This window comes from Crotalus tigris, unplaced genomic scaffold, assembly GCF_016545835.1.
Source record: "Crotalus tigris isolate CLP2741 ecotype Arizona unplaced genomic scaffold, ASM1654583v1 scf7180000019767.335678, whole genome shotgun sequence".
Taxonomy (NCBI): Eukaryota; Metazoa; Chordata; class Lepidosauria; order Squamata; family Viperidae; genus Crotalus; species Crotalus tigris.
Genome location: NW_024097702.1, coordinates 8260 through 29089, shown reverse-complemented (window position 1 = coordinate 29089; position 20830 = coordinate 8260). Strand labels below are relative to the sequence as shown.

General features: G+C 41.8%; 1 protein-coding gene across 1 annotated transcript in view; it reads right to left on the bottom strand.

Moving 5' to 3' along the window:
* CRHR2 (corticotropin releasing hormone receptor 2) overlaps positions 1–20573 on the bottom strand; it is a 117181-nt gene extending 96608 nt beyond the window's left edge. The window contains exons 1-2 of the mRNA XM_039364508.1: positions 20469–20573; positions 20185–20304 (exon numbers count right to left, since the gene is read on the bottom strand). Coding sequence (XP_039220442.1) covers positions 20185–20304; positions 20469–20556 — 208 coding nt within the window. The 5' untranslated portion in view covers positions 20557–20573. The remainder of the gene's footprint in view (positions 1–20184; positions 20305–20468) is intronic.
* Positions 20574–20830: the final 257 nt, after the last annotated feature.

The window sequence follows — 20830 nt, the reverse complement described above, 5'->3', positions numbered from 1 at the left end:
TGTGGCTGCTCCATCACTGGAGGTTTTTAAGGACAGCCATTTGACTGGGATAGTATAGAGTTTCCTGCATGAAAAGGGGGGTGGGCTAGAAGACCTCTAAGGTCCCTTCCAACTTTGTTTTCTATTAAATTCTCTTGGATTCAAGGCACACATTGGAAGTAGAATTTTTAAAATTGAAAATTTCTGCCCTCTGGGTTTTTTGCAGTGCAACTGCAGCAAGAAAGCTACAAAGCAGAGAAGAAGAGACCAGGAGATTGGTATTTTAGCTTTTTGTCACAGATCCTTTTCTATGAATATTCCGCTCAATAAAATCCACACATTATTTTTCTCCACGTGGTTGCACTTTGTTGCACACTCAACAGTGGAAAAAGGGGACACTCAAGGGAGCATCAGCACATTGGAGGAAAGCGCTAGAAGAAGAAAAACGTTCTCAAACAAGAACGAAACCAACAGAAGCCTTCTCATTCCAACCTACAGGAAGTCCTCGACTTACAACCGATCACTTAACGACTGTTTGGAGTTACGACAGCTTCAGAAGTGTGTTTTATGGCTCAAAAAACATTTTCGACTGTCATAAAATGTCATTTCCTCCCCTCCGTGCAGTCATAGGAGCATTTCTTTGTAGTCAATGCCTGCTCTGTATATTGTTTGTTGCATCAGGATGTACTGAGGTCCTTCCTAATTGCTTCCATAAGTGGATTTCCTCAGCAGCAGTGTCCCTTCTAATGTCTCCGGATTTTTGTTCTTGATCCTCTGATCTCATCCAAGGTGGATTCCAGCTTCACCTTGATCCCCACCAGGTTAGCCAGTAACCAACTTTTATTTCTCACTTCAATCACTTTCTCACCAGCAGATTAGCCAGTAACCAACTTTTAGTAACAAATCATGGCATCCGGCCTTCTCCATTCCTGGCAAATAGATGGGGAAGAAATGGAGGTAGTGACAGATTTTATTTTTCTGAGTTCAAAGATCACCTCAGATGGGGACTGCAGCCAAGAAATTAAAAGACGCTTGCTCCTGCGGAGGAAAGCTATGGCAAATCTAGACAGCACACTAAAAAGCAGAGACATCACCCTGCCAACAAAAGCGCGTATAGTCCAGGCCATGGTTTTCCCAGTTGCAATGTATGGCTGTGAAAGTTGGACCATAAGAAAGGCTGAGCGCCAAAGAATTGAGGCCTTTGAACTATGGTGCTGGAGAAGACTCCTGCGAGTACCTTGGACTGCAAGGCGTTCAAACCGGTCAGTCCTAGAAGAGATCAACCCTGACTGCTCTTTAGAAGGCCAGATCCTGAAGTTGAAACTCAAATACTTTGGCCACCTAATGAGAAGGAAGGACTCACTGGAGAAGGGCCTAATGCTGGGAAAGATTGAGGGCAATAGAAGAAGGGACGACAGAGAATGAGATGGCTGGATGGAGTCACTGAAGCAGTAGGTGTGAACTTAAATGGACTCCAGAAGATGGTAGAGGACAGGAAGACCTGGAGGAACGTTGTCCATGGGGTCGCGATGGGTCGGACACGACTTCACAATTATCAACAACAACAACAAACTTTTATTCCCTGCTTTCTCACCAGCGAGGAGCAAAACTGTCTTAATCTCCTTAGTGATGGGCCAACCAAATTCATATCAGCTCTTGGTGACTGCCTAGATCAGTGATGGTGAACCTTTTAGAGACCAAGTGCCCAAAAACTGGCCCCACCCCTGCTCCACCCACTGCCCCGCCCCCACAGGGCCACTCACTGCCTCCAGGGCCCACCACAGATCCCCCAGGCAGCCCAGCAGCGCTATGGCGGTCATGCCCTCTGCCCGCGCTCTGCAGCATCAACTGTGCACGATGGTGTGAGGGAAGAGTCTTGTCTATGATGCCATGTCCTTGGCTGTGCTGCTCACTGTGGGCCACACTCAGGGGAGACTCTCCTCCAGGGGGGGGCGCTGATAAGGAGGGGGTTGCGGGGAGAGGCAAGGCTGGGGCAACGGCACCACTGGCCTAGATCATTTTTTCCCACATTGATCTGATTGCAGCCTGTTGGTTGTCTTCTTCTTCTTTCCTTCCATTTTTTCCCAGCATTATCAAAAGAAATGAATCTTTGCATTCATTGATTGATTGACTGATTATGTGTCATCAAACTGGTATCAGTTCTTAGTGACCACCCAGATGTTCTTCAGAAGGTTCTGTCTCCAAGTTGTTCTTCTAATTGCGCGCTCATCACTACTGTGAGTCTATCTACCTTCCTGCGGGTTGTCCTTCCTTCCACCTTTATTAGCTTTATGGTCTTCTCAAAGGGATGGAGTCTTTGCACTGATTTATTTATTTATTTATGAGACTTATATACCGCTTTAAGTGCAAGCACTCTCTAAGCGGTGTACACCAGTAAGCAATGTATATATATATTTACATTACCCCCAACAATCTGGGTCCTCATTTTACCTACCCCGGAAGGATGGAAGGCTGAGTTAACCTTGAGCCAGTGAGATTTGAATCGCTGACCTGCTGAACACAGTCAGTTATTGATTGATTGATTGATTGATTGATTGATTGATTGACTTGGTGATCAACCTCAACTCTAGCAGCCAGGATTACAGGCTAGAGAGAACTCCCCTGAAGACAGGCTCCAGCACAATTCCAAAAGCTCGGATGACTAAATCTTTGATCCCAGTGACCGACCCAGATTGGATCCTGCAACGTTATCCTGAGACACATAAATTTGCCTTAATTCACGAGGGCAGATCTTCCCCACGATGGTCTGTCCTCAATCTGGCGCTTCAGATCTTCCTACAATGCACCCATTACAGCTGTGTAACACCTTAACTGCTACTTTAATAACAACAACAACAACACAAAATCCCAAAGGAAAGCATTTCAATCATGTTCTCTCCAAGAGCTCCTCATTGTTGGGAACGTGGCATTCTTTGATCCTGTTCTTCGCTGTTTCCAATTAAGAGGCGCAATCCTCTCGCCCCCCCCCAAACAAAGAAAGTGAGCAATTAAAAAAGAACAACTACACAGCCCCTACTTGCAGCTTTCGGTGCCGCTTTAATGAACCAATTTATGCAAATAATACTTCAGAGAATAATGTAAGATGTTGGCTCTTTGCTCGTGCCTGGAACATAGTTCCTGAAAAGCAATTAAATCAAAATATGAGTGTGATTAACAAAATGGTAAGGAAGCCGTGTGAGGTGCAAAACTCAAAAGGAGAGTCACCTAGAAATTTGGGAGAATAATGTTGAATGTGGAGGAACTGAAGACCCAGACCTCCGAGATCAAGTGATCTAGAGCAGTGGTTCTCAACCTATGGGTCAGAACCCCATTTGGGGTCAAACGACCATTTTGCGGGGGTCACCAAACAACGCAGTCTGCCATTTTTTTCCCCCTTTTCCTTAGTTGTGCTACTCCCTTTTATTCTATTGGCTTTTGAAAGCCAATAGAATAGACTCTCTTGAATAGAGTCTAATTCTATTGGCTTTCAAAAGCCAATAGGAATTGTCCAGGCTGTCTCTGCCCTGCTGAGCCCGCCAAAAGTCCCATTCTTCAAACGGTGCTGCACCAGTTGAGTAGTCCTCGACTTACGACCGGTTGGGGGTCACGGCATTAAAAAGGTTGAGAACCACTGCTCTAGAGCTAGCTCTATCAATGGGCTATTTGCCAGTAGTTCTTACATTCATTTAGCAACCGTTCAAAGTTACAACGGCAGTGAAAAAATGATTACTGGTCCTTGTACTTACGACCATCGTAACATTCCCTCTGAAAGTCACATGATCAAATTGCAGTCGACATGCATTTACGACGGTTGCAATTTCCTGAGGTCATGTGATCGCTATTTGTGACCTTCTCATCCAGCTTCCAACAAGCAAAGTCAATGGGATTTGCTTAATAACCACGTGATTCGCTTAACAACTGCAGCGATTCACTTACAACCATGAGGTACAAAAGGTCATAAAATCAGGCACAAATGCCTTGCTTAGCAATGGAAATTCTGGCACCTAGTTTTAGTTGTAAATTGGGGACTATAATACAGCTTACGGGTTTGGGGGAAATCTGATTTATTGAAACACATAGCAAGGATGACAGAAATAAATCCAGTGTTTCAGCCCCCATTCTGGCAAAATATTAGGCTATCAACTCTTCAAATAAAAAAGCAAAGGCAGATTTTAGGGACATTCATGCTCACCCACCCATTTTCTTAGCTTCTTGTTCATCTGATGAAACTGGACGGTTTTGAGGAAAATCAGGCTTTAAACATGATTTGGTTCTCTATTCCAAGGCTTTTCAACCAGTGGTACAGGTACCATCTGTGGTACATTGGCACCTGGCAGGTGGTACACAACCATCCTAGAAAAGTAGTGGGGAGGGGAATGAGCTGAACCGGTGGCAGCACCGCACAAGCCTGAGCGAGAGATGGCTGGAGCTGCAGGGCTCTCAGGGCTCAGCGGAAGTGCTTCTTCAGGGCTGTCAGGGTTCAGTGGAAGCACCAGGATCAGCGCCAGGCTCCAGCTGGAGCTCGGCGCTGATCCTGGTGCTTCTGCTGAGCCCTGAAGAAGCAACAATCAGCTGGAAAGCAGCACTGATCCTGGGGCTTCTGCTGAGCCCAGAAGAAGCGCCGATCAGCTGGAATGCTGCAGCCCCTCCAGGGTCTTGTGATTTACATTCAGATTCTTGGCAACTGATTCATATTTATGATGGTCACAGTGTCCCAGGGTCATGTGAAGTGACCAAAACCTGCTGCAACCACCCAACAAACCAAACACCCCACCCCATCCCCGCTGCCAATCTTCAACAGAAATGCTCACAACAATGAAAACCTTGGACGGGAGGAAGAGCGCCATTGTAACTTCAAACAGTCACTAAGCGAATTGTTGTAAGTCTTCATCACTTTTTTCCTTTTTTTGGGGGGGGGGTCATCAAGTTTTTGACACCTTGCTAGGCGACTGGTGGTACTCGGATGTTGCCATATCCTAAAAGTGGTACAATGGGTGAAAAGGTTGAAAAGCCCTGCTCTATTCAGCCTAGACGGCCCTGAATTTAAACACAGTTTTTTCTCCCTGTGGATTACTCCTTCCTTCACCCTGGGAAACTATTAAGACAGCCAGACAGTTGAGATATAAATTGCACTGGGTTTTGGCTAGGCCTAATCCTAGGGCATTTGCATCCACTGGCCCTTCTAACTGGACAAGCCAAAAAAATTCTGCAACAACAATTCTACAATCTTGGATCCATCTGCTTCTCCCTGTTCTACTTGCTATTTTCCCCAAGAATTTAGGAAATGACCAGCAGCTTTTCCTGTCTGCCTTTTTTTTTGTTGTTGTTACAGCACCTCGAATTTATTGCACTCAGAACAGATTGTGTACATAATGTAAATGCTAAAATAAGCACTGTAAAACAAAAAAGTAAACAGAAGCTTAACCTTGTGAGGGAAGCAAATGGCACATTCACCACAACACACACGAGGGGCTTGCGACAGCCCGCGTACCTTTAGATGCGCAAATGTGACATGAAATCCTGCAGCATGCCGAGCCCAAATCAGTGGGATTTAAACTTTTTCAGGCTACAGACTAATTTTCCTTAAAAAAAATTGTGGAAACCCTGATCAAGAAGGAAATGATAGACAACTGAGTTCAAGAGGTTTTTTTCCCCCTCCCATTTCTCTTTAATTTGTCAACTTATCAAATTCTAATTGGTAGAATCTGAACTCACGTCCTTTTGCTTTCTCTATCAACTACAGCTGGTTGGAAGATTCTGGCAACTGAAGTCCACGTAGCTGAGGTTGGGAAACATTGCTTTGGAGACTGGACGTCTCAAACTTGGGTAAGGCATTTGACCAAGTAGATCACAACCTACTACTTGATAAGATAGAAAAATGTGGGGTAGACAGCATCACCACCAGATGGATCCGTAGCTGGCTGACCGGCCATACTCAGCGTGTGGTCCTCAATGGAACCACATTTACATGGAGGGAAGTGTGTAGTGGGGTGCCCCAAGGCTCTGTTCTGGGCCCAGTGCTCTTCAACATCTTCATCAACAATTTGGACGAGGGGATAGATGGGGAACTCATCAAATTTGCAGACGACGCCAAGCTGGTAGGAATAGCCAACACTCCAGAAAACAGGCTTAGGATACAGGAGGATCTGGACAGACTTGAACACTGGGCGCTATCTAACAAAATGAAATTCAGTGGTGAAAAAAGTAAGGTTCTACATTTAGGCAAGAAAAATATAGGTATAATATAGGGGGTACCTTGCTCAATAGTAGCAACTGTTAGAGGGATTTCGGAGTCCTAGTGGACAATCATTTAAATATGAGCCAGCCATGTGCTACAGCTGCCAAAAAACCCAACACAGTGCTAGGCTGCATTAACAGAGGGATAGAATCAAGATCACGTGAAGTGTTAAAACCACTTTACAATGCCTTAGTAAGGCCACACTTGGAATACTGCATCCAGTTTTGCTCACCACGATATAAAAAAGATGTTGAGACTTTAGAAAGAGTACAGAGAAGAGCAACAAAGATTAGCGGATTGGGGGCTAAAGCATATAAGGAAAGGCTGCTGGAATTGGGTACCGTATGTCTAGTTTAACGAAGAGAAGGACGAGGGGGGACATGATAGCAGTATTCCAATATCTCAGGGGCTGCCACAAAGAAGAGGGAGTCAAGCTATTTTCCAAAGCGCCTGAAGGCAGGACAAGAAGCAACGGGTGGAAACTAATCAAGGAGAGAAGCAACCTGGAACTAAGGAGAAACTTCCTGACAGTTAGAACAATTAGCCAGTGGAACAACCTGCCTCCAGAAGCGGTGAATGCTCCAACACTGGAAGTTTTTAAGAAGAAACTGGATAGCCATTTGTCCAAAATGATATAGGGTTTCCTGCCTGAGCAGGGGGTTGGACTAGATGACCTCCAAGGTCACTTTCAATTTTATTATTATTGTTATTATTGTTGTTGTTATTAATCATCGCAAAGTCAGCCAGATGTTCAGACTGGACTTGGCATTTTTGTCTACCTATCGAGTCCTTACCAAGGACCTGGGATAGGCAGATGTGGATGTTGGATGATATTACAGATATCGTCGCAGGATGGAAGCAGTTCCTAGTAAGGCCGCCTTTTGCAATTGACTAATGGCAAATTTGTTAATGCCAATGGTGTTCAAGTGATGCTCCAGTTGTTTTGGGATTGCACCCAAAGCGTCTATTACTATTGGTACTACTCTTGCTTGCCTTTGCCACAGTCTTTCTATTTCTATTTGTAGGTCTTTGTATTTTGTTATCTTCTCCAGTTCTTTCTTGTCTATTCTGCTGTCTCCAGGCACTGCCACGTCCACTATCCAGACGTTTTTGTCTTTCTTATCGACAATTGTTAAGTCCGGGGTATTATGTTGCAGGTGCTTGTCTGTTTCAATTCTGAAGTCCCAGAGCAGTTTAATTTTATCATTTTCTATGACTTTCTCTATTTTATGATCCCACCAGTTCTTGCTTACAGGCAAATGATATTTCTTGCAGATCTTCCAATGCACCATTGTTGCTACTTTGTCATGCCGCTGCTTGTAGTCAGTCTGTGCGATCTTCTTGCAGCAGCTTACCAGGTGGTCCACTGTTTCTTCAGCTTCTTTGCATAGGCGGCACTTACTGTCTGTTGCTGTCTTCTCAATTTTGACTTTATATGCATTTGTCCTTAAGGCTTGGTCTTGTGCAGCCAGAATTAGTCCCTCGGTCTCTTTCTTCAATTTTCCTGCTCTTAGCCATTGCCAGGTCTTGTTATTATCTGCTTTCCCAGCTATTTTTTAATGTACTGGCCATGTAGTGCTTTGTCTTCCCATGCCTCTATTCTGTTCTTCATTTGATCTTTCTTGTAGGCCAGTTTGGTCTCTCCAGTAGTCAGTAAGCCTTCCTGATATACTAATTTCAGTGCATCTTCATCACTGTCCTTCAGATATTCTTCCAAAGCCATTTTTTCTTCTTCAACCATCTGATGTACTTGCAGCATTCCATGCCCACCTATTTGCCTTGGTAGATAAAGTCTGACAATGTCACTGCGTGGATGAAGGGCATGATTCCTTGTCATTATTTTTCTGGTCTTCCTATCCATTGCTTTTAGTTCTGCTTGAGTCCAGTCCACTATTCCAGCTGTGTACCTAATGACTGGAATTGCCCAGGTGTTGATTGCCTTTATGGTGTTTCTTCCATTGAGTTTGGACCTTAAGATCTTCCTCACTCTTTTGATATATTCACCTCTAATCTTTTTCTTGACTTCAGTGTGCTTGATGTTGTCAGCTTGAAGGATACCCAAGTATTTGTAGTAATCTTCCTCATCCAGATTCTTAATGTTATTTTCATGGGGCATCTTGATTCCTTCAGTTTTCACTATTTTTCCTTGTTAGATAGTAAGTGTGGCACATTTGTCCAAGCCAAACTCCATTACAATATCTTGGCTATATATACGGACAGTGTTGAGCAGCGATTCTATTTCAGATGATGTTTTTACATACAGCTTCAGATCATCCATATAAAGGAGGTGGGATAGTCTGGCAGATGTTTTTGATGTTTGCTAGCCATGTCCTGAGTTATTCAGTATTGTTGACAGAGGAAACAGTGCAATAACAAATAGTAATGGTGATAATGAATCTCCTTGAAATATTCCTCTCTTGATATTAACCTCTCCCAGTCTCTCACCATTGATGTGCAACTGTGTCTTCCACTGTGCCATCGATCTTTGCACAAATTTTCTGATGTTTCTACTGACTCCTGTTATTTCTAGGCACTTTATTATCCAATCATGTGGCAGAGAGTCAAATGCCTTTTTGTAGTCAATCCATGCCACATTCAGGTTGGTCTTCCTTTTCTTGCAGTTTTCCAAGATCATTTTGTCTATTAGCAGTTGATCTTTTGTTCCTCTGCTATTGGGGCGGTTTATTATTATTATTATTATTATTATTAAATAACTGAAAATTTGGCAAAAGTGGTTCTTCTCTGGATAACCACAAACAAACCCATCACAACAGAGACATTTAAACTGACTTAAAAATCCCCCCATGTATGAAAATATATTTGAAAATGGTCATTTTTTTAAATGTCATCAAGATCATTCCATATTGTTTTTATAATACACTTATCCTCAAGTTATGACTGTTCATTCAGTGACATTTCAAAGTTATGATGGGGCTGAAGACAGGGACTTATAACTAGTCCTTGAAGCTCGATAAAGCTGTCTGATAAGAGGTTTTGATAATGAAATAAAAAGTTCGAGAAGGAAATTTGGAGTTGCTTTTAGGATGCTCACTAGATAAATTAAGCACAAGCAGTCCTCAACTTATGACTACAAGTGGGACAGGCGTCGGCAGCAACTTGTACATCCAGAAGTTTTCAAAGCTCACACTAAGCAAAGCAGTGATTATATGAGCCCCATCCAATTTAGTTTTTTGCCACGGTTCTTAAGTGAATCACTGCAGTTGTTGAATGAAGCACGCCGTTGTTAAGTGAATCCAGCTTCCCCCACTGACTTGTTGTAAGTTTATTTGCTTGCTGGAAGTTGGCTGGGAAGATCATAAATGGTGATCACATGACCCTGGGATAGGACAACTGTCCTAAGTACATGCCAGCTGCCAAGTGCCCGAATTTTGATCACATGACCATGGGGATGCTGCAGTGGTCATAAGTGTGAAGATGCGTTGTAAGTCATTTTTTAAAGCATTGTTGTAAGTTCAAATTGTCACTAATGAATGGTTGTAGGTTGAGGACTACCTCTAACTGGCAGGCAGCAAGTGGAATTCCATAAAATAGAAATTTGTTCCTTGTAGATGTAAATATTGTAGGTTGAATTGGTGGCCCAAAATCAGAAGCCGATTAATACAGATAGTTCTTGACTTATGACCACAAATTCTTGACTAGAATTTCTGTTCTGGTTCTTAAACAAGGCAGTTGTTAAGTGAGCCACACCCAATTTCACAACTACTTTCCCATGGTTGTTAACTGAATCACTGCAGTTGTTAAATGAATCATGTGGGTTGTTAAGCGAAGCTGGCTTCTCTTATTGACTTTGCTTGGTGGAAGCGGCTAGGAAGGTCAAACATGATGACCACATGGCCCTGGGACACTGCCACCATTGTGCATGCATGCTAGTTGTCAAGATTACCTATAATAGAAGGCCAGATATGCCCCCTCCCAAGGACGTGAATGAGTCCATCTCCTGCTTGTGGGGAGTCTAGAAAATTCTTCTTGGGGACTCAGGGATATGAGATAATTTTAAGATTATGAGACAGTAAGCTGCTCTGAGTCACCTTGAACAGAGGGGTGGCAAAAAAATAAAATTAAAATTTTAAAATCAAATAGAGGTAGTCCTTATGACCATTGCAGCATCCCCATGGTCATGTGATTTATACATAGATGCTTGACAACTGACTCACACTTATGACGGTCGTATTGTCCCAGTCAACGGGCAAGCCAATTCATTTAACAGCAGTGTTACTAATTTAACAGTTGTGGTGATTCACATAATAAATGTGGCAAGAAAGGTCGTAAAATGGAGCAAAACTCACTTAACAAATTTCTCAATTAGCAACATAAATTTGTGGCTTAATTGTGGTCATAAGTTGAGAACTACCTGTAAAATAAATAAAATAAAATAATAAATAAAATAATAAAATAAAATAAAGCTACAAAGCTCCAGTGCTCATCAGAGCGCAGATGAGAGATACAAGAAACCTTTTACTGCCATCTAGTGGTCATCAAGAGTTTTTCAACTGGATCTGGCTGCTCAACTTTAATAGACCTTATATTTCCGGGTTATATATTTTTATATAAGAGATATAGGCCTAGTGCACATAAAATACCTTCTGTAGTTTGATTTCAATTTCATTGCTTTGTAACCGTAGACTATCTTTCCTAATTGACATTTAAATCTACCTGATTGTGGCTGAATCAATAAACCAAGATTAAACTACAGGTAAATGATACAGGCGTCCTACCAGTAAGCTACCAATACTAAGTTCCAAATTTTGATCACATATCTGTGGGATTGTCAATGCAAGACTGATTGTAAGCCACCTTTTTCAGTGCTGTGAATGATCACTAAACTATCAGTAAATTTTATTAAAAGACAGAATATTTGGTGAACCGAAAAACCAGCTGCTAGTTTTAATTTTTGCGTTATTTGTGGTGAAGGGAGCTGCATTTCACTAAAACTTCTCCCTTTTAATCATATTTATGAGTGGAAATAAGAGTTTCTGGGCTCTTTCTATTTTGCAGATGTAAACCTAAAGCCCAGTCACAACCCAGTAGAACCATGCACAATTTGAAGTGCGAAAAACCACAGTGAAGGAGTGAAAAATCTTAAGAAGAGGTGCAGCTAGTGTTACTGAACGCTCTTCTTGGGAAAAAGATCTATTTTAATGATTTCCTAAAAACTATCTAGGAGGTTTTGCATTGTTATAGGCAGGGAAAAAGAGAAAATCACTAACATTTTTAGGCAGCAATTTGATTTTGGTATTTATTAAGGATTGCCCAAGAGAAAACATGAAATGAATGCTTTTTTGCTAGTCGATAATCTAAAAGAAACCCACCAAAGTGTTAAAAAAAACCTAGCAACGTAATTCACAATTTCATCTTTTCAAGGCCAGGAAACAATAAGGACTATGACACAACGATGCCCTTGAAAATGAAATTCACCTAAGTAGCACAGCTTCGTGATCCAGCAAAATCCTGGTGCATTTTTCAAGAAGTTATGGAAAGTAGAGATATTGATTATGAAAAACTCTGGATTGTAAATTAGACCTTAAGTTCTGACCATAATGGAGTCGGTCCATTATCATCATAAGACATTACAGCAGTGGTTCTCAACCTTTTTAATGCCGCGACTCACAACTGGTCGTACGTCGAGAACACTCAACCGGTCGTAAGTCGAGGACTACTCAACTGGTGCAGCACCGTTTGCAGAATGGGACTTTTGGCGGGCTCAGCAGGGCAGAGACAGCCTGGACAATTCCTATTGGCTTTTGAAAGCCAATAGAATTAGATTCTATTCAAGAGAGTCTATTCTATTGGTTTCCAAAAGCCAATAGAATAAAAGGGAGTAGCACAGCCAAGGAAAAGGGGAAAAAAATGGTGGACTGTGTTGTTTGGTGACCCCTGTGAAATGGTTGTTCGACCCCAAATGGGGTCCCGACCCACAGGTTGAGAACCACTGCATTACAGTGATAAAACGGATTGGTCATGTGACCAACATGATTTTATAATGTTTTGCGGTGGCTGTAAGTGTGAACATAGTGGTTGCTAAACAAACGCCACAGTCAAGCGAGCACTGCAGTCATTAAGCAAGTTCATTGTTCACTGTGGTGTGATTTTGCCAGAAATCAGGAGTTAAGTAAGGAGTAAGTTTTCGACAAAACAGTCGTAAAATGTGGTCATGTGACCGTGGGATGCTACAAACAGTTGTAATATTGCTGTGTTGCCTAGCATCTGAAATGCAGTCACGTAACTGCAGGGGAGGCCAACTGTCAGAAGTGTGGATCCGGATCATAAGTTCCTACAGATTGTATCTTTGAATTAAGTGACCAGTCATAAATTGAGAACTACTGTTATACGTGATCCCAGTTCCTAGTTGATTCTGACAGGGTGAAACAGCTGCTCAGAGTCACCCTGAAATTTAATAAATAAAATAAATAAGTATATATAGGTAGTCCTTGATTTACAACAGTTCATTTGGTAGGTAGACCATTCAAAGTTCAAAGGCACTGAAAGAAGTGACTTATGACCGTTTTTCACACTTATGACCGTTGCAGCATCCCCATGGTTACATGATCAGATGCTTAGCAACTGATTCGAATTTATGACGGTCGCCATGTCCCGGGGTCATGTGATCCCCTTTTGCAACCTTCTGACAATGGGGAAGCCAGATTCACTTAACAACCGTGCTATTAACAACTGCAGAGATTCCTTTAACAACTTTGGCAAAACAGGTCATAAAGTGGGGCAAAACTCACTAAACAACTGTCTCACTTAGCAACAGAAATTTTGGGCTAAAATAGGGTCAAGGATTATCTGTATTATACCGAAAACATTGATTTTGTGAGATCATTTCTTAGGAAATTTTCAACCGTTCCCAGTTCATGACTGTAGATTAGCTGTTGAAAAAGTGCATCTTCAAACATGTAAGAAGCTTGCAGAGAACATATAGGAAATAAAAACAAAATAAAAAAAAGGAAAGCATATATAAAAATACTCCTTCCAATACCCTTCTTGGCAGTTATATATACAATTCTAACAAAATCGCTCCAATTTCATCCTAACTCCCTTCTCTCTGTAATCATCAAAATCATAAATCACAAAGTTATTTTCTTTCTCACACAAAAAGTCCATACGAGATCGCAAATCACTGAGGAATGTCAATAATAACCTTTCTCTGATCAAAGTCTATTTGTTCATCTCAGCCAGTTCTGTCAATTTCACCAACCATCCCTCCTTGGTATGTGATGCTGAATCTTTTCACAAAAATCATATATTGAAATAATTTTCCTTGCCTCTTTTCTATTTATCCACCGATCCTAGAAGGAAAAGTTCTGGCTTTAGTTGAATATTAATCTTTAAAATCCTTCGTGTCAAGGTATGCATTTGAATCCATTTTTTTAACACTTTTTCACATGTACACCAAGCATGATTAAATGCCTCTGTATGTTGTTCACATTTCTAGATACTGCTAGAGCACTATTTCTCATCAGTGGCAACTTTAAGATGTGTGGACTTCAAATCCCAAAATTCCCTGGGAAGCATGCTGACTAGCGGATTCTGGGAATTGAAGTCCACTTGTGCTCCCTGGGGGATTCTGGGAATTGAAGTCCTCATGTCTTAAAGTTGGTAAAACGTGATCTTCTCCTCCATCTCAGTTGAAATTTCCGTCATTCTTGTTTACCTCTATTAAAGGCCTTCTTCTGGATTTTCCCAGCAATTTATGCCTTGAATGTGGATATCTCCTACAATATTTTTACTGGCTGCTAGTATGACTTATTTACATTTAGTGTTCTGCACTAAATAATGCTGCTTTTTGTGATTTGTTTCTTTTTAACCATTGTACATTCCCTTGTTTATTTTTTCACTTGTGGTCAACAAAATAGCTGCTTGCTAAATAAAATAAAAATATCTAAGGCATGGTTTAGCAGTCAACAGATTCTCAATAGCTGGGCCCATCGAAACTGTATCCTCTCAAACTGCATCAAATAAACAAATTTTAATTTAGACAGCTTGGAAAAGTAATGACAATGTTCTCTTTTCAGCTTTTCATACAAGCCCACTCTTAATGGTTGGCTTAATCAGGAAGACATTGCTGCCCTAATGGTTTAATCTTCTCTTATGTCTCTACTTACATTTCTATACAGGGAGTCCTCTACTTATGACCGCAACTGAACTCCAAATTTCTGTTGCTAAGTGAGACAGTTGTTAAATGAATTTTGCTCCATTTTACGACTTTTCTTGCCACATTTGTTAAGTGAATCACTGCCGTTGTTAAGATAGTAACACAGCTGTTAAGTGAACCTGGCTTCCCCATTGACTTTACTTGTCAGAAGGTCGCAAAAGGGGATCACATGACCATAGGACACTGCGACCGTCATAAGTATGAGTCAGTTGCCAAACATATGAATTTTGATCATGTGACCCTGGTGATGCTGCAAGAGTTGTTAAGTGTGAAAAAGTCATGTCACTTTTTTCAATGCCGTTGTCACTTTGAACAGTCATTAAACAAATGGTTGTGCTGACGACCACAATCATTAAGGAGACATTTCCTAACATTGAGAACAATTAATCAGTGGAACAACCTGCCTCCAGAAGTTGTGAATGGTTCAAATTTTTAAGAAGAGATTGGACAACCATTTGCTTGAAATGGTATAGGCCAGGGGTAGGCCACCTTGGCTCTTTTATGACTCGTGGACTTCAACTCCCAGAATTCCTGAGCCAGCATGGCTCAGCTTGGAAACCTCTCCCTTTCCCCTCAGCATGGCTGGCTCAGGAATTCTGGGAGTTGAAGGCCACAAGTCATAAAAGAGCCAAGGTTGCCTATCTCTGGCCTAGGCCTAGGCCGTTTTATGATTCGTGGACTTCAACTCCCAGAATTCCTGAGCCAGCATAGCTCAGCTTGGAAACCTCTCCCTTTCCCCTCAGCATGGCTGGCTCAGGAATTCTGGGAGTTGAAGGCCACGAGTCATAAAAGAGCCAAGGTGGCCTAACCCTGATATAGGGTCTCCTACTAGACCATACTACAACTCTGTTATTCTGTATTCTAAGGTAAGCCAGGTGCTGCCCCCTGCTGGAATCATAAATCCCAACGACTGCATTCACATTACATACTTTCTCCAAACAAAACAAGCCACGAACAAATCAAACCCCTTTATGGGCTCATAAGACAATCAGCCCCTGCAGCATAACAGCTCATAATCCACCACCTCATTCTAGCATATGGTGTAAATTCAATAATATGTTTCTCTGGGGAAAAAATACCTTCTGGGTTTTTTTGTTGAAAAAACTCTGGACTTAGTGCAATTTTACAAACAAACAGATTTATGGAAGCATTCCATAGTTGCAACAACAATGTAATAATTTCTGTTTTGTGGCCTCTTTCCATCTTAGTCTCCATTCCAGCTAAGACACTGGATAATCACAGATCTTACTCAACCATGTCGCGCAGATGCTTCTTCTTTTCCTGACTCGGATTTAGGATTAAGAATTTTCCTTACTTTCTAAAATTGGCTGGGGATGAAACTCCACAGACTGCAGGAACAATTAGGCAGCCTGTTTACTATTTCAGCTGTAGTTTATTGAGCTAAGGTGACATTAAAACATTGCTTCTGATCTGGCTTGGATCAAAGTTCCATTATTTAAATCAGCCCCAGTCGCCAACTAAGATGCAGAGGCAAACCAGGTTGGTTAAAATGAAGAAAAAGATTGTTTTAAGGTCCTTTGCAAAACTGCACTGGAGAGAGATGACTTCAAGTTTACGGTGGAAGCAACCTATGGTTATCGGAAGCCAAGATAAGATATTATTCTTTAAGAAGTCAATTATATCCATTCCATGAATCAGGAAAGGAATTTTAACCAAGAGGAAAAAATGAGAAAAAAAGAATAAGTTCACTTGAAACAATCAATGGAGTTGTACGTTTAAAGAAGTTTCAGCAAAATTCAGATTATAAGCTTGAAAACTTTCCTATGTTGCATTTTGGCCCTTCAAGTTAGAATCAAGATCACATGAAGTGTTAGTACCATTTTATAACACCTTGGTAAGGCCACACTTGGAATACAGCATCCAATTTTGGTCACCACGATGTAAAAAAGATGTAGAGACTATGGAAAGAGTGCAGAGAAGAGCAACAAAGATGATTAGGGGAATGGATGCTAAAATATATGAAGAACGGTTGCTGGAATTGGGTATGTCTAGTTTAATGGAAAGAAGGGTGATCTTATAGCAGTCTTCCAGTATTTGAGCGGCTGCCCCAAAGAAGAGGGAGTCAAGCTATTCTCCAAAGCACCTGAAGGCAGGACAAGAAGCAACGGATGGAAACTCATCAAGGAGAAAAGCAACCTGGAACTAAGGAGAAACTTCCTGATAGTTAGAACAATTAACCAGTGGAACAACCTGCCTCCAGAAGCTGTGGACAGCCATTTGTCTGAAATGGTATAGGGTCTCCTACCTGAGCAGGGGGTTGGACTAGATGACCTCCCATGTCCCTTCCAACTCTGTTATTCTGTTCAGTGGGCTTTGAGAATCTCAGGGAGACAGTGAGATGGAAGCAGTGCCACAATATAATAGCACAGTTATTATATATCCACTGAATATTTGTTTGCAAAATTAATTTTAAATTAAGCATTTGGGGAGGTCTTAGGGTCAGCGTGTGGCAATATAATTCATATTTCTGACCAAGTCCAGATCCCTTGGAATAATTCCTCCTGAATAATTGTTCCTTAGCATCCTTAAACACATACACAGACCCCAATTCTCACCCTTAAGAAGATTCCAAAGGGCCCTTTTTCCTCTGGAGAATTAGCACGCGCGTGTGAGCATGGTTTGTAATTTCTCAGATTGTTTTATGAGTGTGGAATTAGGCAGAAAAAGGAGTTAAGAAAGAAAAAAAAGGCTTAGGATAATCACAGATATCAATATCATAATCATATAGCCACCCAGAGCTGCCTTATTGGTGAGCTGGGTGGCACAGAAATTTAATAAATAAAAATGCTTTTATAGAAATTAATTTGCCTGCCTGCATTTGGAATATAAGTAGTCCTCAATTTATGACATTAATGGAGCTCAAAATTTCTGTTGTAAGTCATGCTCGTTGTTCAGTGGAGGCACCTACATGACTGACCCTATTTTATGACCTTTTTATGTAGCGGTCAATAAGCAATCACCATGGAAGTAAGGCATTCACACTGGTAAAGCAAATCCTGGATTTCTTAAGCAAAGGCTTAACAATAGCACTCCTGTTTGCTATTTGCCAGAAAATGGTAAAAAAAGACGGCTATGTTGTGCGTGCGTGTGTGTGTGTGTGTTTGTGTGTGCACGTACGCCACTGATGGACTTCCAGAACCAACTCATACCACTGAGTGTCTGTGGTAATTTCAAACGGTCGCTAAGTGACAGGTCGTTAGGCGAGGACTACCACTATTGTGTACGCTCCTGGTCACTGCAACCCAAAGGGTTAAAAGTGGAGATATAAACAGTTCAGAGGAGGCCAACTAAGATGATCCAGAGGTTGGAAGAGCTTCTTCTAGGATGAAAAAAGTTGTGACATGGAGGAAGGTTGTCCATGGGGTCGCAATGGGTCGGACACGACTTTGCAACTAACAACAACAACAAAGTCCGGAAAGGAGGCAAACGAGCGGGGACATGATTTAAGCACGCAAAATTAAGCATGTTATGAATAAAGTAGAAAAAGAGAAGCTATTTTCCTTTTCCCAAAATATTACAATCAAAGGTAGCCTAATGAAATGGAACCCTGGGAAGAATCAGGACAAAAGAAAATATATTTTTATATAACATATTTTTTTTAAAAAAACCCTTGGAATTCACTATCATAAGCTACAGATAGTCCTCAACCTATCAGCACAATTGAGTCCAAAATTTCTGTTGCTAAGCAAGACAGTTGTTAAATCAGTTCTGTCCCATCCTGCGACCTTTCTTGCCACAGTTGTTAAGTGAATCACTGCAGTTGTTAAGCTAGCAACACGGTTGTTAAGTGAATCTGGCTTCCCCATTGACTTTGCCCGTCAGAAGGTCGTAAAAGGAGATCACGTAACTCCTGCAACTGTCATAAATACAAGCCATTTGCCAAGCATCTGCATTGGCCATATGACGATGGAGATGCTGCAATCGTGGTAAGTGTAAAAAAAGGTCATAGGTCACTTTTTTAATGCTGTTGTAACTTTAAATGGTCGTTATAAGGCGAGGACTATCTGTAACGTGGCTTGTTTATTTCCAGCCTTTGGTGTTCATGGGTTCTGCTAAATACCAGGATGCATTTTCAGATCCTGCACTTGAAAGTTTTGGCAGTGTGAAATAATACACAATCATTTCCCATAAGGAGAAGCTGTTTCACTCTCTTTTTCTCAGTAACTCGGAAATGAGAAAAAAGGATTCCAGAATCGCTTGCCTTTTGATTTTTAAAAATTGAACCCTAAAGGCTCAGCTATGTAATTATGTTGCTTGGTTTATTCATTTTGTCCCATGGAAAAACTGCAATTATTCACGAAATTCTTCCTTCCTGGAAGAAATACCTGATTCTGCCTTTCTGTCCAACTTTGCCACCAGCCCATGTCATAAATGTTAAGTTTCACACACAAATAACATTCCCCTAGAAAAATTCTAATACAAGTAGTTGAATTACAATCGTAATTGAGCTGGCAATTTCGGTCGTTAAGTGGTGATGGCTGTAAAGTAGGTCATCGCATGACTGCACCTGATTTTAAGACCTTTTTTGTGGCAGCTGCAGTCGTTAAGCAGACCCTTTCTTCGCTATGGGATGGTTTTGGCCAAAAACTAGAAAAAAAATGTAAATTGTACTCGTGACCTTTAAGCCTGGGTTATAAATTCTGTTTTTATGGTCCATCGTAACTATCAATATGTGATCAGTTGTAAGTTGAGGACTATCTGTATCAGCCACAAATAAATACTTCTCCCCACTCTTTTCAGACATGTACAGATGGTCCTCGACTTACAACAGATCATTTAGTGACCGTTCAAAGTTACGACGACACCGAAAAGAGTAACTTAAGAACAATTTTCACACTTACAACTGTTGCAGCATTTCTGTGGTCATGTGATCAAAATTCAAGTGCTTGGCAACTGGTTCATATTTACGACCGTTGCTGTGTCCCTTTTTGTGACCTACTGACAAGCAAAATCAATGGGGAACCCAGATTCACTTAGCAACCGGGTTACTATTTTATCAACTGCAGTGATTCACCTAACAACTAAGACAAGAAAGGTCATAAAATGGGGCAAAGCTGACTTGACAAAATGTCTCACTTAGCAACATAAATGTTGGGCTCCATTTTGGTCGTAAATCGAGGATTACCTGTACAACTAAACATTCATTCTCTTTGTGGATGGTCATTTTATCCAAATTCAATGGGAGGGGGGCTTTCTTCCCCGAATAAAACTAGTTTTTACATTTGTGTGATACAGAATACAAACTGACAATTTAGGCACTTGGCAATGCAAAGCTGAAATTCAAGAGCTTGTCTAGAAACAGCACTGTGGCCTCTTTCAATCAAAGCTTGCCACTTCAGAATGAAGGAAGATTAACCACACCAGACATAATATTGAGAAACAGGGACTAATTTGCTGTCTGGGCGGGTGAAAGGAGTTCTAGATAGAGTTAGCCTTGCACACAAACTCACAGAGAGATTTCTACACGTTACAGAAATTGGGACCCTTACATTGTTTACTCATAAATACCTAAGACACCCATTTACACCCATACAAAGAGAGAATTTGGAACGAGGATGCACGTTCCTGCATTGTTAACAGCAGCCTTAATTTTCTTCCAAAGTTAAGTACGTCCCATCAACTTGCAAGAAACCCAACTGATTATAAGTCACATCTGGATGGGGGGGAAGAGATTTATATAGGAAAGTAACTTGGGTGGAGATGGGCAAAACATTTTTGCAGTTGTGGAGGCTCATCTTCTCCGAATGAGGAAGGGTCTCAGGCTACTCACGAGTGGTGTTGTACTTCACTCCGTTGACAAACTCAGGGCAAGGTCGCGCCACCAGATCCCCGGCGCTGCTCCGTGGCCAGCAGGTCCCAATCTGGTCCGTGGTGGCCCGACAGGATGGACCTTAATGCCCCGTAAGAGGAGGGAACGGGAGGAAGAGAAACATGGAAGGGAGGGGAAAAAAATAAAATAAATTCATTCCAGCTCTCTCAGGCGTGCAAAGCCGAAGCCCTGCAAACTGGGGTTCTCCCCACCGCCCCTGTCCTGCGCCCCTTCTTCCACCCTACCCTCCAAGGTCTCCTGCAGAGCGTCGAAGAGGCTGCAGTTGACATCCCAGTCCTCAGTGAAAAAGTGGAGGATGGTGGTTTTATTCATGGTTAGTCTTGGCAAGAATTCTGACTTTCTCCCAGGTGTGGCTGTGCGTCTCTCCTCCCGCCTTTGGAGATTCCGAATCAAAGCCAAGCTGCCCCTCCAGGTTTCTGGGGGTGCATCTCTCCCCCCCCCCCAAAGCTCAGCGCTTCTGAGTCTTAGAGGTTGGGTAGGCAGGCGTGTGAGATGGAAAGGAAGCTTTCTGGTTCCTTAAACCAGCAGGATGGGAACCAATAACACGGCAGGAACTGCTAGCAAGGGGCTTTCGGCCCCACCCGCA